General features: G+C 33.9%; 1 protein-coding gene across 2 annotated transcripts in view; it reads right to left on the bottom strand.

Annotated features, from left to right (window-relative positions):
- Positions 1-803: 803 nt before the first annotated feature.
- Positions 804-15,642, bottom strand: part of RB1CC1 (RB1 inducible coiled-coil 1) — a 69,534-nt gene continuing 54,695 nt past the window's right edge. The window contains exons 17-24 of one of the 2 annotated variants that reach the window (XM_050328265.1): positions 15,167-15,275; positions 14,809-15,049; positions 13,177-13,228; positions 12,095-12,142; positions 8,818-8,876; positions 6,853-6,989; positions 4,133-4,203; positions 804-3,781 (exon numbers count right to left, since the gene is read on the bottom strand). In XM_050328265.1, coding sequence (XP_050184222.1) covers positions 3,704-3,781; positions 4,133-4,203; positions 6,853-6,989; positions 8,818-8,876; positions 12,095-12,142; positions 13,177-13,228; positions 14,809-15,049; positions 15,167-15,275 — 795 coding nt within the window. In that variant the 3' untranslated portion in view covers positions 804-3,703. The remainder of the gene's footprint in view (positions 3,782-4,132; positions 4,204-6,852; positions 6,990-8,817; positions 8,877-12,094; positions 12,143-13,176; positions 13,229-14,808; positions 15,050-15,166; positions 15,276-15,642) is intronic. The other variant, XM_050328273.1, reaches the window with a different exon arrangement.

Raw genomic sequence — 15,642 nt, 5'->3', positions numbered from 1 at the left:
GCAATATTAGATCACAAAGAAAACTAGCACTGCAAAAAGGCACATAATAATTTTGCAGAGGGCAGACTCCCCAGTCCTACTATGCAACATGTGTAACAAGTATATTTAGGGAAAAGTGTATACTTCAGTGTAAACTGGCCCTACTCATAAACCACCTTAAGATTCAAATGAAACAAAACTAAATTCTAAACAGCAAAAATTCCTGACTACTGCAGATTAGTGCAAAAACTGATATGCTTTCACAGAATATTCAAATGGATATAGCCTTTCAAAAACATTGGGAAAAATCCCTTTTAAATTACCACATTCTTTTTGGGTTGAGTCTGCAGGACAACATTTGCTTCCTATCAGCGTTCTCTACCATTCACTTTCCTTTTAGCAATTAAAAAAATTAGTTGCCTTTGTCTAAAGCCAAACTTACGGACTAAACATGAATTAGCAGTAGCACAAGAGGTTTTTTAAGTAATCACTAAATTTCCAACATGCAGCTCCACAAAAGAATTAGGGAAATCTGAGATCATGAAATTTACCCCCCAACTTGTCCCCTACCCCCTTCTGAACACAGTCCTCATCCAAATTATACAGCTATACACAGTTTTATTATGGAGTAAGATGAACTACATAGGTGGTGCATAGCAAACATAGTTTCAAGAACTAGTAAGGCTGTGACATACAAAAAATATGTAAACTACATTTTTTTCAATGACTGTTCAGAATCATTACTGAATATGTTAGAAGTTTGTTTGACAGAATTTCCATTTTGAATATACATAAAGATTATAAAATGAAACACATGACAAATATTCTGAAAAACCAAAGCCATTGCTGTTTATTTATATTTTAAAAATACGATGTCATATAACAATAACAGATACATCCTGGTGTTCTTTTAAGTGGCAGATATCAGCAGGAAAGGACTTTTTCTTCCCTCGTAGTTTGCATTACAGCACTTTATTTTAATCAATTTATTTAGGTGCTTCACAAGTTCACTTTCATATACTGTACATGTTTCTGAGTTATATAAACGCCTTTGTCTATCTTAAATCAGAAATCAAGCCAACTTTCATACTACCACAAATCATCACTGCTACTGTCCATATATAAGCTTAAGTATGTATTTTTTTAACCTAGTAACAATAAACTGAGACTAGGAAGTTTAGATTTTATAGACAAAGATAAAAGAATTTCTGACTTTAATTCTCAGCATGGAGTTGTGTACTCACCTCTCTTTGGCACTCAGGTCACCATCTCAGAGCCTGCAACAAACGAACTTGATGGTATGTCATCAACACAGAGCAGCAAGACGCACAGGCCATAGTGCTTAATGATATTAGATTACCAGGAAAACACTTATTTTTGTATGCCCTAAAAGGACTGCTGCGTGTAGGTACTCTGTCATGTAGGACCATCACCAAATTAAAAGTTTTATCCAACTTGGAAGAGCCTGACAAACAACACATGCTTTCACCCATGGAGAAAATTCTACAGGCCATATCACTTATCTTTGAAGTAGATTATTCAACAACAAAAAAGTGGGGTCTTACATTATAGTGCTGTGTTACCCACTGCCGCACAGATCCACTGCTGCTACACAAGCAATAACTGTCCTCCCGGAACTGGGAAGGATTCTGTGCCTCTTAGGAAAGCCTGATGGCTTCCAGGAGATAATTAGTCCCTGAAGGACAAATAATATTGACAGCACTAGAGAGATTATGAGGTTGGAAAAGTTTTAACAACAGCTTAAAAGACAGAGGCTTCTAAACGCTTGGCATATTAGAAGGAACGAGTTATGCTGTGTGTGCAACTTCTTAAACCACTTGTGATTCAGTTGACTATAGGAAAAAGACACCAGTTGCAGGCAGAACTGTATTCCCATTTACAACATCAAAAATTCAGTGATTAAAAAACTATTGCATCATGGTTTTTGTTTGTTTGTTTGTTTTTTATGCTTTAAACCTGTCTTGTAGATCTATGGTATTTATATATTTGACACTAAGCAGTACTCAACTATGGTAAAACTATTTCTTGAAGAATAAGACACATTTCTGAGAACTAATTTTAAGAAGTCAGTACATGAAACTAGTACATTTAACAATCAGGGAACAATGCAACTCGACGAAATGACATCCTCTTTTCCAGAGATCAATTGTCTTAGATTTATTTAATCAAAGGTATGATACAGTTACAAGCCCATGCATTTCATAAAAACCTGAACTTAAAATTTTTATGGAACAAAATTTTAAATAAAGCATATACAAAAGTTTCTGGGTATTCAAGTGGACTGGTTAGTCGGAAGAAATATCATATGCAACATATGGGCAGAAGCAGATATTTATCTCTTTTCTCTCATTTATCTCTTTTCTTCCACCCCACACCTTCTGAAGATAAATCACAGTCGATTAACTCTATGGATTAAGTCCTAGGCATACGCTCATAGTTGAGCCCATAATTTCACTTTCCATTGGCTACACATTTATAGTACATCCTTTTATACCATTATTAAAAATAAATAAGACATTTAAAAAACTCAGCTAGTATAACTATTTTAAAAATGTCCTCTATCCATTTAATATGCTGACAAAATTAAAATTTCTGTCTACTTAAATTCTTTTTTATCATTACAAGATAATTCTTACAATTCCCAAATGATGTTGAAAATTACTACCTCCTGTAGAAAATTTGGGTATTTCTATGTAATTAAACTGCTGGAGAAATCACAGAGAAACTGCAACAGATTAACATGAAATAAATATTAGAGATAGTATTTAAAGGCACACAAATACTTCGAACACATACGGTTTCAAATCTTTATTGTTTTAAAATTCTACATGTCTTTTACAATTACAATAATTTGTTACTTAAATGACTCTTGTATGGTTAATGTACAATGAGTTTTTTCCTGAAACTCAACCATGAAATACAATTTCATCAATATGATTTTTCTAAATAGATTAATACAAGATTTCTGTTTTGTTGAGAAGAACAAGTGCTTCACTTTCAACAAACGGCACAGGTGTCTTCCCTTCAGAATCTGTGTGATCAATCCATTGAAAGTGCTTTTGAAGATTGCAGAGCTAACTGTGACTGATTTTCAAAATCAGTCTATCAAATTACAAGGGTTTTTTTAACATTAAAGAGCATTTTCATGTAATGAAACAAGCTGCAGTAGTTATTTTTATTCATCTACTGAGGCAAACTCATGTTGAAGAAAAATTATATGATTATCTGCATGCAATGAACACTCCTCTTTAAATAGTTGATGAATTTTACACATATAAAGAATCTGTTAAAGAGTGCAAGTACTTTGATAATGATTTCACAAAAGGACATATGCTGGTAATAATGGTAACTAACATTTAACATCTAAATACAAGCTAATGTATATTTAACAGGCAATTAACATGGCTAACAAACCATGTTTCATGTGGTTGCCCTTCAAGAAAATGAACTCATTTGGTCCACACTCTTAAAGTTATCTGGGTAAAAAAAGGAAAAAAAAATCAAAGCAGTTAGGGCCAGAGTTTTTGATGAATTTCTTGTTTCTAAAATGTCACCTGTTAAAAAGTAAAAGCAGTACATCAATGACGTATCCTGTCCCATGACCTCAGTATAAAAACATGGCCTGGTATTTGAAGTGATGAACGAGCACTGAAGGACAAGTCAAAAAAAGAACGGAGACAGAAGGAACAAAAATTTTGTTTTGTTATACTTTCTTGTTCCATGGTACTGCTTTCACTCTGTAGAATTTTGTACCCAAAGGAACTTTAAATCTGTTTTGTGCCTGGAAGAAAAAAAAAAAATCAAATTAGAAACCCATGTGGGATTATTCCTCTGATTTTTATATTTTCAAGCAGAAACTGATTCCCACCTCTCAGCGTTTACAAGACCCTTATGAGTCTGGCAAGGTTTGGACAGTGAGGATGCAAATACCTAATCCACTGCTCCCTGAACCCGTTTCTAATTCCCCTTGTCTTGCACTTCATTGACTCAAAAGAAGAACAGGAATAGCAGAACTTAGGACAATTTTTATCTAATTTGTTATGCAGAGAGTACTTGTCACAATTGTTACAAATATTAAAACTGGTTTTCTTCTCTATTAATTGTAGATGATTTTCCATTACTATTTCCTTACCTTTTTTGCCTGGCAATATTCCTTTTCCATCACTTTTCCTAGCACCCAAGGTCTCCTAGATGCACCTGATGCTAAAGAGAAAATATATTTATTACTTTAGATAAGCAACTACAAGTAACAGGATATTACATTCCATTTTCATTAAAAGCAGAAATTCTTTAAAAACTCAATTTAATAAATGAACAAACATTAATCAGATATAAAGACAGCTTACTGGCATTTTCAAACAAAGACTTGATTTTTCAGTTCAAATTTTGTTTTCAAAACTAATATTAGAGGAAACAACAGCAAATCAAAACTGAAACTCATTTAATGAATCAAAATTATTCTCACCAACCAAGCCTGACCTTTTGGTCTGACTGAAGGCAGAAATTTCTTGGAATATTTCAAAGGACAAATTCTTATATACTCAGCTATTATTATTGCCCTTACTGAAATATTTGATTATTTTTCTATATTACTGATGAAAATTGGTTATTCATAAATAATAGTTTCAAAGCCCTACAAGTCTGTCAGTTTTGGTTGCAGTCTTCTGAGAATACCTGATACCGATTCAGAAAGGAGAAGAGTGAAAAACTTCAATAATAAACTGACAGATTAAAAGAGCAACAGTGGGTATAAATAAACTTTCAGTTTTTATCCATTTCTTTAGCAATAGGTAAAACTGTGTGTCTCGTATTCCAAGAAACTACATCCACTTTACTAGCTTTGCTCTTTTCTAACTATCACTAACCACAGCATAAAGAAAATATCAAAATAAACAGAAGGAAAAAATCACATACCCTATACATAACAATCAAATCAATACTTTTCTAAGTGTGACTATTTATGAGATACTGAATCGAGTGACTAGAACATGACTCACCCAAGAACCACAGTTCGAAATTTTATTAGCCTTCAGGGTTAAATTGGTTATTAGTAGTGGAGTATTCTGTTCTACTCCACACTGCGACAATCAGGGCAAGGAATTCACACATGGACTGAATGCTCTACAGCTAATGTTTAAATTACAAAACCCCTTTTTGTAATTAGAATTTGCTTGGCTGACAGAGATAGTGAGAGAGATGCAGGGTTTTTCTCCCTACATTTGCAGATGGAAATTTCCATATCCCAAAGGGACAGCACTGAAACCATGTGGTCCTCCCTTAACCAATTTCAGTGTTGTCATAACGGTTTAAGCCATTGTAAAGTAGGCAGAGACATTCTACGATAGCCTAGATCTGACACTTTATAGTGTAGGTAGATCTCTACAGAATTAGCAATTTGATATGCATGTTAGTATAAAAGGTCAGGTTAAGATGCAAGACTTTGGTGGTCTTTAAAACAATAACTTGGAATTACCTAGGTCCACATCATTTTTAACCTATCACAAATACAACTGGTGTTCTGGACTTCATTCTTCCCACTTCCCTAATGGAGGAATAGAATCAAGACATGGTTTCCTGAAGCACTGGAGACAGAGACAAATGTGTTCCTCAAGCAAGAGGTAAGTCTTTGTGTTTTTTATGTGCAGTTTCTTCAAATTTGAGACTAACTCTGGTTAGCAAGTGGTAAGGAATGGAGCAAGCTAAGTCCATTTGAAAACAGACAGGGCAGTGAATTATGTAATCACAGTAACATACCAACTGACATGGCTTTTACATTATGTATGCAAACCAACAGTATGTAAATCTATCATATTTCACATAGCTATGTATGCACTACTAATGCTGTAGTTCAGAATGTATTACATCTGTAACTAAGACAGGCATTCTCCCCTCATGCTTCACAGATGACACATGGTACAGATCCTTCAGCAGACTCAGAATTCAGTGAGGGCCTGGTGGTCTTCTGGAGACCACGTCATTATTTAAGGTCTATCATCGTTCATCATAACTGAAATCTATTGTGAGTCTGTTCATTGAAAATAATTTGACAGCTTGTGACATACAATAACATGTAGAAACTTTCACTGATCAATTCAACGAATACCAAGTTTTCTTTTGATACGTATTCTTAGACATTTCCAAAAAGTTGAGAGCATAGGTGGGTTTGCAAAAAATACTGTACATGATAGTTTAAAGACATTTACATGAATCTATTTCATGTAGCTCAGAGTTTTGTGCAAAGCATTGTTCTTTTTCCTCATTTAAAAATATTTCGATTTAGCTGTGTTTACGTAGCTACCAAAACCACTCCAAAAAACCCCTTGAAGATTAAGGAAGGAAAAAAAAGCAAATGTGCCACCAACATAAAAAAAAAATACAGAAAGTGTTCTATGAAAACATGCTTGCTAAATACCACTTAAATTTGGTGGAAAAACAATGAGCAAAAATATTGCTTGCAAATCCCCATATAATGTTCTCTACATTCTGTCTACATTCGTGCTACTAAATGGTTGAAGTAACCTGAGGGGAATGTTACCATACTCTGTTGTGCACAAAATTGGCATTTTCTCCCCTCCCGCCTCTTTTTTCCACCTTCTTTAAAGATGCAGATATTTTTCCCTATTTTTCCAAGATATTAACATCTACATAACTTTTTGATTAAAATGTTCTGCCTTGAAAAATATTTCACATTAGAACAAATAGTAAAAGCTACAAAGATAGCTGACAACTACCTGTATCACATGCTTCTCGTATTTATCGCATATGTATTTATAAAATAGCTTACTAAGAGTTAGAAAGTGAAGAGCGTTTTTTGTAGGAGGAGTTAGTAATAGGAAGAAATCTGACACTTACCACACTCACCTGGTTTGAGATCCAGTGCAGCAAGGGACTCTGAGTGCAAGAAATACAAGGTTGGACTAACAGTAAACAACACGTAGTTGTCATGCCTTTCGTCCAAGATAATGAGAACCAAGTCGCCAACTTGAAAACTGGGAAAAAAAAATAAAATCACAGAACTTATACTAAAAAAAAAGCACAGAAGCTTAAAACTACATTAATTACACTACATTTTTTCACCATGTATTGCACAGACTGAGACTTAGTTGAAGAGTAGCAGAGATGTTTCTACTTGCTACGCCAACATATACACATTTTATATTTTCAAGTCAACAAAACCAGGCTACCTTTTAAAAGGTGTATTTGAAATGTACTACACCAATCAGCTCAAATTATTTTTTTTCAAAAGAACTGACAGTTTTGTTTAAAAAAAAAAAAAAATCAGACATGCCTAACAGAACATAGTTTCAATTTTGTATTATTTCTATTCACCCAAAATTAAGGTAAGCATCACTAGAACAGTGTTTATAAACATTCTTTTGATGTTTTAAACTGAAGTTAATTCGAACAAGGAAAAATACAGCAAAATATTTATGTACTTTTCAATATTAAAATTTTAAGCACACAAAGAAGGGATGGAGTGTCCATCTTTAATCAAAGGGTTAAAAGCAAAATAAACACTGTGGTGACTTTTTATGTAAAGTTTTAAAAATCTGCTTCTTCCTGACACCAGGGTAGCATAAAAAGCCAAGTTCTCATGCCAAGTTTCAAGTAAAATACTTCGAAGAACTTTTTCTGTCTCCAAGCTTCTTTTCCACAGTGCAAATGTGTTGCAAGTAAATTATTTAGCCATTAATGAAATGAGTTCTAAAATAGCTACAAATTAAGCATTGGATTGTGAGGGGGGCTCTGAGAATAAATATTACTAGTCCTCTGGGGATGGGGGACAAAGTGGCAAAGATAGCAGAGAACTCTTCTTCATCAAAGGAGACTATAGATACATAGTCAGAGACAAATCAGTAAATCTAGAGAAATTTAGCTCATTTTCTTTACAGTTCACTTTTGGATTAAATAAACAATATTCCAAGTTTTTCTGTCTGGACTTATTATGAAGACTGGCTATACTGGCTTAAAGACATCTCTATTGGAAAGATGACTTCTTTCACAATGTTTTCCTCCCAAACGACTACCAAGAGAGTTGCCAGAACATTCAGATTCCCAAGGGAAAAACTGATACTTCACACATTGACCTTGTTACAATAAAAATGCAAACTGGTGCAATTCAGAAAACATGAATCGAGTAATCTGTGCTCATTTTCTTTCCAAAAAGGTTTCTTATATTCTGATATAAAGTCTGATATTAAGTAGTTGTCTGTAGTTTTCATATTTTGCAAGAAAACTTCTTTTTCCAGCAACAATTCTATCTGCAGCTGCTAACAGATTGATAATACCTAACAAAACATTTGAGTTTATTTAATTTCATTCTGTCAGGATGAGCCAAGAGTTTTGAAGAATTCAAGAAAGTAAAACTCCTCTTGTAATATAATTCAGCACTATGTATATTCAAAGGTGAACAGATTTCCTTCTACTTTCTCTTTGCATGACTTCAAGGTTACAGACAAACAAAGAATAATCTAAATGAAAACTCAGGGAGGATTCTAGAAATCCCATGAAGTATTATTGATATGAACTGTGTAAAGAAAGGTACAAAATTCAAGAAAGTCACTGACACAGAGAATTCAGAAGGGTTCGTTTTTTGTTTACAAAATTTATAAACAAATTTTGTTTGTTTTTTGGTTTTCTAAAATTTGATTTATGCTCAACTGGGATGGTTCGATAGCTGCTGGCTGAAATACAGAGAAGATCTACATATCTTTTCACCACAGAACAAGAACAGAAGAATTGTGATATTCTTTGACTACACACTTATTTTATTGAAAGCATATTCATCTGTTGATATGAAAATTAACATGTACTTACTCTCTAATTGCTATTTTTTCAGAATGTCTTGAGGATACTGATGACATGCTTTGGGACATCTACAAAAAAAGAGAAAAGCTATAAAGTATTGACAAGTCATGATGAAATGTACATTACAGGTAAGAATACTGCAAGATAATTTTTGATTTCAAACAGTGTCTAGTCTTGCAGATTTTACATTCACTCAAAAAACAGCATACTTTTGTCATCCTGTTTCGTAGTGGGTTTGGTTGTGATTTTCATTATTGTACCTTTTTTTTTTTAATAGCTACATTTGATTATGAAATTTTTTGCATAACTGACTTCTCCCTCATTATTTAATACCAAGAAGGGCTTTCCAGATCAGTGCCAGCGAAGATTTATTCTGAGCATACACAAGACCTATGATACAGTTGTGCATGTAGAACAGAAGCCACTGGCACTGGAAAAGGCTGATAGTAGAACACTGAAGGTTAAACATATTTCTTAAAATTAAACTCTAGATGTTGAACTCAATATGTTTTCTCAGTTTTTCTAAGCACTGCCACAAAATCTGAAGTTTATTGTAATAAGACAGATCAGCACTCCCTGGAATAAAACTGGAGTCAAATCTACTAAGCCCAAATAAAGGCTCAGTTATATGAGGTTTTGAACATAAGAATTCTCCTATATTTAAATCCATTTAAATTAATTAATACTGGCACATGGACCAACTTCAATAGGATAAACTAAGACCTAAAAATGAATACAAGTGTACACAAACTTTCTACAGTAACTATGATGACAAGAAATGAAAATGGGTAACACTACTTTCTATCTACGAAAGAATACCTGGCCCACAGGGCAGGCAAGTAGCTAGAGAAGCTTGATCTGCTGTAAATGTATCCATTTCATTACCCTCTGGTAACTTCCTTACAAAAGACAATTCATAATTGCTCTGGAGAAACTGACTAGAGGTCCTGCAGATTTTCCATTCATTCCTACTTCCTGGATTATTTATACAAGCTATTCAAATCTAGGTTGCTCACACTTCAAGTTTAGCACGATTTTTCTGCTCTAACTCAAATATTGTTCCCTACACCATATTTCCTACTATCAATCTTGCCCTCAGTCTTCCCCAGAGGCAGTACCAGCCTGTCTTCATATGAGCTTGAAGCCTTTTCACAACTCACTTTCTGCATTTCTTCAAAGAATCTGCATTTCTTCAAAGAATGAGTCCAAATTGAATGCAGTACAACACAAAAAGCTGTCAAAATCTGATGATGCTTTCAGCAGTTTTCTTTAGAGGATTCAAATTCAGAGGGTTTTTTTGTTAGAGACTACATTTCTTTGTCTTATTCACATTGTACTTTTCTTTCTTGAAAAAGTTACAGCTAGCATGAACGTTATCAAATTTGCCTTGATTGTTCAAAAAAGTGTCTGAGAGTTCTCTTCAGATATTAAGATCAGAGGTTTTCTTACTATTTTAAAAACTAGAATAAGTGTTAAACTAAAATGCAAACTAGTCCAATTTCTGTATTTTTCCTTAATTTCTAATTTAAAGAGAAACAGAACAAATTAGAACACTGAGAATATTTCCATTAAAACTTAATAAAGAATGTTTTTTATGAGAACAGTTCTTATAGCCTTTACACAGAAAAAAATGTTCCCTTTCTCAGTAATTCATATAATATTCTAAAAATTCTGTAATAACACTCCTAGCACTAGAAGAAGTTCCTTTTCATTTTTTATTCTTTGCAGAGGCAACCCACAAGTTCTGCTGCAAAAGACAGTGACCTGCAAAGATTTTCTTTATTGTGCAGAACCCCTTTTAAGTTGCATATCTGAAGAGGCTTATAGAAATAAACATTGATATTCAAGTGTTGCCGTATGTTTCAGTTTTACAAGTGCATTGAGAAAGAGAGGGAAAAAGGATGAAAACAAAAATAAAAATAAATTTATCTATAAAAACCAGACTATAAGTAAGGAATTGAAATGGTATTAATTTAAAAGTAAAAAAGTTAAAAGTAAAATTTGAATTTTTTAGGGACCAATGAACTGCCAATTTCTCCTACATGGCTTGGTATTAACCATAACAATAAAAAGAATATTCTATTTTCTTGTATACCACATCTTCTTCAATTTTATGTTACTCTGAGATGACATGGGATCAAAAATTTAGGAAATCTACAAAGGTTTAAAAATATGTCCAGTGTGTTTTGAGTTTCATTGTAAAAAACTACACTGAAACAACTCTTGTGCACTTCATTAACAATTGGAATAAAAAAATTCTTTAAAAAAGATGCTTTTAGGTGTCTTGAAATACTTTCTTACACCCTGAACAAATATAACAGGTTCTAAGGTAGCTGACTTGGAAGGATCCTCTCCTTGAGCTTGTCATTAGAGTGGATCTTGTGAGTGAAGTGGAGATTTGGGGCCATCTTGACCACAGCGACCACAAAGCGATCGAGTTTGTCCCTCTGCAGGGACAAGAGTTGGACTCGATGATCCTTGTGGGTCTCTTCAAACTTAACATTTCTCACAGAATATGCTAACTTCTACTAGAGAAGCTTATCAAACACTTTTGCTATGAAATGTAACTTCCAACTGCACAGATATCAGTTTCTACCACACTTCTACATATCACCTGTCACTTAAAGAAGGAATGATCGCCATGGCCAGTCCAACCAAACCATGTGTCTTGTTTCCCAAACACACAGTACTTTCTTAAAGACTTAACTTAAGACCTGCTAGCAAGGATAAGTAGAAGAAAGATTCATAACACAGGAATCAAGGGTGCTTTGACACCGTATTCTTTTCCTGCCATAGGGCATTTACTATTACTTAAGCACTTAAGACAATGGCTATTTCCATTTCCAGTGGCTAGGCAGAATTAAAAGTTTCACACCTTACAGAAATGACAGGTGCAGTTTTCCCCAAACAATCTCTACATTATTGTTAACACTCTTAGGCTTAATGTAATTCTTGTAAACTATCCGTCAAACTGGTTGTTGCTGAAAAACTGAGCCATGGAAATGAACTCCCTGAACCCCAAGTCTGCATGTTCTGTATTTTTTTCTAGAAAAACTCTGTTTCTCTCCAGTCCTGATAATTCCCATCCTGTGAATCTTTTCCATGAGAAGACTGCTAAGCTTAGTACATCTGAAAGGTTATTTTATGTTACTTACTTACCTCTTGCCTTAACATTGAAAACACTTTTGAAATTAATACATACACATTTTTAGATTTTATCAAATTTAACATTTTTTAGCTTTCACTTTTTCACAAGATTTAAAACGTGCCTTGCACAAATACTTACCAATCTTTGATTTAATCTCTTATTTTCCTCTTCTTTCAACTGCAAAGTCTGAAAGAAAATCTCATCTGATGAGCTAACTAGTACACTTTATATAGTACAAACATTTAAAAAAAGTTTTGATGACTTATACAATACTACAACTTTCAATTCTAAAACAATTCTTATCAAAACGTATTTTGAATAAAGACAAAAAATTTTGAAGTCTACCAATTATCCCAGTGCTACAAAATCCACTACTAAGCTGTATTTACCTCCACATTTATACTTTTCTTTCAGTTAGAAAAACAAGGCACTGATAGAACAGCAAAAGAAATGCAATATATTACTACATTAAAGCCCATGACAAATCCTTTATAATCAGATGACAGAATAAAGCAGGTAAGCAATTCTGTCAGTAACATCCAGGCACTTCCATCATAGAGTGCCACAATCCATTAGGAAAACATTACTGTTCTCCATCTGGTCAGAGATTTTAGTCCAAATGATCCTAGAAAGCTGAAAGCTAAGGACACTCTTGTTTTGCTTTTTTTACAGTCAACTTTAAAATGGCAACTGAGATGGAGTTAGATATGACTGTATGGTTAAAATTTCCTAGAATCTGAAATATTCTAGTGTAACAACCAGGGGTCAATCTCACCTTTTCCCCAAGATACAGCCTAGGAGAAATTATTCATTTCTGTGAGAAAGCAGTAAATCAATCTTAATTCCTGTCCAGCTGCTTTGTATGTCTTAATTTGAAAAAGTAATCACAACTTTTTTTTTACTGCAGAAATTCTCTGGATCAATGTCACCTGTCACTTCTAAGAAGAAATATTACATCTGAGTCATCCACACTAAAGCCTACATAAACAGAACAAAACAAAGCTAAGCCAAGAATAATGTACTAATACTTCCCTCGAATTACTTCAGTAAATTATACTGATCCAAAAAGAGTACCATGAAAAAACATGCCCTGAAATTATATTTCTAATCCTTGCAGACACTGTCTTGCATTAGAGCATATAACTGATGACAGCACAATTTCACCTGCACATATTTATAAGTAAGTAGTTGTAATACAACCTCCCAAACAATCTACTCACTCTTTCTAACAACATTATCCTCTGCTTTTCTTCAGACATATGGACATTTTCACTAAAAGAGAAAGAAATAGGATAGGTTAAAAATGAAATTCTTTTTCATGATCAAAAATATCTTTTCCACACCCCCCCCCACCATCTTCACTCAGTCAAGTGTACTACAATATTTGCTAGCACAGATGGAACAGCACAGAAAGATACCTTAAGAATCAGCACTGACATTTCTGGCATGTTTGGGGGATTTTTGTTTTATTTGCTTTAAACCAAGGAGTTTCTCTGTTGCAACAAGCCAGTGAATTTTCAGTCACTGATTAGGCTATCAAGTTAGATAGGGACATTTCTCAGTATTCACAATTTTTTCAAGCCATCAGGATGAAAGATACAGCTCCAAGTGCTTTGACAGTTAACCCCTAATAGTGCAGTTCAGCTCTATGATGTCACATTTTCTTAGTCTGCAGTTTAAAGGCTACTGGGGAGTAGTTTAGAGTGCCCTATACTCTTTCCTGGTACTCTTTCTTTCTTCCCTGGTACTGTTTCCATTTATCTGTGTCATAAACTGAACACTGGGTCATCATAAGACAATACTCACATCCCAATAAGAAATTTCTTAAGAACATAGAGAGCAATTCATAAAACAATTAAAAGCTATTTTAAAAGCAGTTTAATATGGAAGAAGTCAATGCATTTTATGGTCTAAACTGATGTGCTTGGGAAAAGAAAAGGGACAAGTTTTGGGATGAAACATGTAAAGCAAATTGGCAAGTAGAATTTGTAGCAAATTGTAATTAAGCCATGCTAATCATTACCTCATTTCAGCTAAACAGTTGTTTAGCTCCCATGTAAGTAGTCAACATAAACCTGTAATAATTTCTGTCTATTACCTGACTTTTAATACATTGAGTCATAATATTTCTGTTCAGAAGTTTACCTTTACAATTTTTTTGGTAAATCTGTTTTGAGAGTTCAGGACTAGAATGATTGCTGTAAGAAACAGCTCTTCTTCTAAAGACAGGGTACTTCCATGTTATCATTATCAATGTAAGTTTAGTTTGGTTGGTAACAACTGTTTTCATCCTCACTTCCACAAAGCTATTTAGTTTTCTGGGTATGTGATTCTGGGTTGGGACAGCATAAGTCGTGATGGACACTGATTAAGTGAATGTAAGTGTATCTGACAACTCTGCTTTTGTTCCTCTAGCAAGAACCTTGTGTGGTTCCCAGTCAGGTTCATTGCTTCTGTAAAAGCTATGGAGAAGAAATCTGTTCAGAAAGTTAGAGGCATGAAAATGAGAGATCTATGTCCCATAATATGTAGCCACCCAACTCATTCACTATCACAATTCTCTTCTGTTTAACTTGGATTTTGTATACTTAAATCTATTTTTTTACCTCATGACTGTGAAGCCAAGTTTCAGCTTTAAGTTGTATATTTATAAGTCCTCAAACCCACTCATTTCTGATGACTGTGACACCACAATTGTATGTTCATGTACATTTAAAAGAATAATTTTAGGAAGCACATCAAAGGCAGAAAGAACGTTAACATGCCCGTTTTTACTCCCCAACACCCAACAGTGTACACTTCTAGAACGAGAATGTGCTTTGTGTATTACTACTGCAGTGCCCCATACTTACTGCACAGCCATCATACTGGTTTCCATTGTGGAGTCCATTCTCCCTTCAGCCCCAAAGTCAGAAACCAATCTGTCTGTGTCAGCAGGAACATCAGCTGCACAGGCTCCACAAGCTTCTGATGCTGCTGCAGAGTAGGTTGATGGGGAAAAACTACTACTTCTCAGTTTATTAACTTCTTCCTCAAGTTTCTTCTTCTCTTCAAGCAAGCGAGCTCGATCTTCAGAAAGTGTTTCAATCAAATCTATGACACAAACAGAAACGCTTTTAATAACAGCAAGCACTAAGGATCAAAACCAACCTGCAGTGAATGGAATAGTCCTACTAGAGAAGACAAATACTTGTTCAGAACTTTGCTTACCCTTATCTTTTTCTTGCTGTTGTGTAAGTACTTTTAATTTGTCACTAAGATCATTAATTATGTTTTCTTTTTTCATTTTCTCTCTTGCCAGAACAGTGTTAAAGTTGGTCTGAAAATGGAAAGAAATTATTACTGAAATAAGAAATCTACTGTATAAATATAATCACTATATATATAGTGACATATAAATGCATCACTAGAACAAAAAAGTACAAAAGACAGCATGTATTTCAATTTTCTAAATTATAATTAAACAAGGAATCAAAACTTGTTTACTTATTGCTTTGGGGAAGAGACAAAATCTCCACAACATTTTGATATTTCTCTGTAACAATTTTTTTAAATTAATTTTATTTTTAACCCTCTCGTTCGCCCAGGCCCAGTACACACAAATAGTACAATAACAAAGAAATCATTAAAAAATAATTTGTAAGTTGTTTTTTTCTTTAATTATAATACATTACATTACAGTTAAT

Source organism: Myiozetetes cayanensis, unplaced genomic scaffold, assembly GCF_022539395.1.
Source record: "Myiozetetes cayanensis isolate MyiCay16 unplaced genomic scaffold, myiCay2020 scf1, whole genome shotgun sequence".
Lineage (NCBI taxonomy): Eukaryota > Metazoa > Chordata > Aves > Passeriformes > Tyrannidae > Myiozetetes > Myiozetetes cayanensis.
Note: the sequence above shows the minus strand (reverse complement) of the source record. Positions and strands in the feature narration are given on the sequence as shown.